General features: G+C 36.0%; 1 protein-coding gene across 12 annotated transcripts in view; it reads left to right on the top strand.

The window, feature by feature from the left end:
• LOC115213760 (latent-transforming growth factor beta-binding protein 4) overlaps positions 1-1,849 on the top strand; it is a 46,312-nt gene extending 44,463 nt beyond the window's left edge. For all 12 annotated transcript variants that reach the window (XM_036500366.1, XM_036500370.1, XM_036500379.1 and 9 more), the window contains one exon: positions 1,580-1,849. In XM_036500366.1, coding sequence (XP_036356259.1) covers positions 1,580-1,590 — 11 coding nt within the window. In that variant the 3' untranslated portion in view covers positions 1,591-1,849. The remainder of the gene's footprint in view (positions 1-1,579) is intronic.
• The last annotated feature ends 651 nt before the right edge of the window (positions 1,850-2,500 follow it).

Raw genomic sequence — 2,500 nt, 5'->3', positions numbered from 1 at the left:
ATCACGAGCAGAAGTAGTGGGGGAGCATCATAGCCATGTGTTGAGAGGGATTCTTTGGGGTTTGAATAATTCACCTCTGGAAACATGGGTGGTTCTTTCAACATCCTTAAACAACCCTTTTTCAGGGACTGTTTGAGCGGGATGGACTACTCAAGCTGAAGAAAATTCTAACTGGGCCCCACCTGCAAGGTCATGTGCTGTTTATCTTGATATGAGATCACCATGTCGCGCACATATGGTTGTGATGCATGTGCCTGGTGTGCCTTTATCAGACGGGTAGTTATGATGGGTATATTGGGCTTCGTATATTTTACCCCAGTGTCACTTTGATGGCATGAACTGCTCTCTCACTCAATAATAATAATATCAATTTGCAAAAACCTGGATTTGTCCCATGAAAAAAACTGGTGGGAACACAATCTACTTCCAGTGCTTGAAAATGACCACATCTCACTCCTCTGGAACTTCACCTTTCAAACTGACAGAAAGATAGATGCAAATAGGCCAGACATCATATTGAAAGACTTCAGACAAAGAACATGCCTCCTCATTGATATGAATGTCCCAATCGATATAAACGTATCTGTCAAAACCTACCAAAAACTGAGCAAATATAAAGATCTTGGAATAGAAATCAGCAAAATGTGGAACCTGGAGACTAAAACAATACCTGTTGTCATAGGTTCTTTGGGAATGATAGCGAAAGGGGCTGATTGCTACCTAACTCAGATACCAGGAAACCCCAAAATGGCAGAAAATCAAAAGATAGTGCTCATGGTAACTGCTCATATCCTACGCAAAATACTCTCTATGTAATCCCAAGTTTTAAAACAAACTTTTTCTTTTTTTTTTTTAAATTTATGTATTAGACATTGACAAGTACAACACCAAAAAAACCCCCAAATATACGGCACACTAGGCATAACAACAACGTGAACTTCCAACCTGTTGTCTCTTGAGGTCTCTGAGTGAAACTTGGAGCCAACTTGTACAGACATAAAGCAAAAGTCAAACATAGAATGATAATAATAATAATATTATTAATAATAATAATAATAATTATTATTATTATTATAATAATGATGATGATGATGATGATGAAGAGGAGAAGGAGGAGGAATAGAAAGAGAACAACGACGACGAGCAGGGCGACGGCGACGGTGATGGTATCAATTTTTGAGATTTCGAGTTTTCAGCCTATTTACTAAAGTTTTCTTTAGTTCTTACCGAATATGCAAGGAGGGAATTACACTACAACTTTGGCAAGACATGTATGGACGTTGAAAGAAACCACTGCACAATACAACGCCAAGTGGAGTGTGTCAGAGCAGAGCAGACTTACCATCCGTAGGATCTGCAAACTCTGTTTACCGTGAAAAGGAATCATACTAAAAAATCCCTACGCCCAAGAGCCTACATGAAAGTAAGCATTTGTTATCATGACCTCATAAACACAAGTATATAATAAACCCCTTTGTGTGGGGTACTCCATTAGAATGTCGTTTGCTTGTTACGTTATTGTATAGTGTTACATATTTTTATTTTTACTTATATATTTTTATTTCCTTCTTATTTTCAGCTATCGGCTAATTCTAACGAATTTAAAAATATTCACAGCAGAACATCTCTGTCGATCACATTTCTGGCATGACATCGTCCCTCTGATTGATCTCCGTATGACCTGACTCACCGTTTATTACGTAAATTCCACACCAGGTCATCTTCACGGAAAAGACGATCTAATCATCCAAATATGTCTCTTACATATTATTATATTAACATAATTTCGTTTCCTCTTGTCTTTTTATTAATTGAATAAATTAATCTGATTCATTAAAGGATACTCTAAACAAAACACTGATTGTTTCTCTGTGTTATTGAGTAAAATTTCGGTGTTTGCTCGAATTTAATTTCAAACACACACATACGCGCGCGTGCACACACATACGCGCGCGTGCACACACAAATATATATATATATGCATATATATATATAATATATATATATATATATATATATATATATATATATATATATATATATATAATATATATATAAAACTGTGTGCGAATGGGTGTCTTTTTATGTTTGCATGTGTTTACATAGATATGTACATACAAAATTTAAAGGACTGACCATTCAAAATGTGGACGGTCAACATCCTAGATATAGACGTCAAATCGCTATTTTCCACAAAGAATATGTTCTCAAATAAAAACTCAGCACAAAACCAAAGCATTAATAATAAGCAAGACAAATGAAAATATACGAAATAAAAAGAATTACCCATGTACTGAATCAGTTTCGATTATTAATATCCGCAACGATAAACTGTAATCTCGTCAGCATGGTCTGTCAATAGAAATACAATTTGCAGGACTAGATGCAAAAACGTTTGACCGGAGTCTCGCCTGCATGGAGTCCAACCGATTATATTTTTGTGTATCTTTCAAATGCCTTCACTTTAGCGTGCTTAGATCGGATGCGCTCACACACACTG

Source organism: Octopus sinensis, linkage group LG1 (assembly GCF_006345805.1).
Source record: "Octopus sinensis linkage group LG1, ASM634580v1, whole genome shotgun sequence".
NCBI classification, from domain to species: Eukaryota; Metazoa; Mollusca; class Cephalopoda; order Octopoda; family Octopodidae; genus Octopus; species Octopus sinensis.
This window is presented reverse-complemented; position numbering and strand designations above follow the sequence as displayed.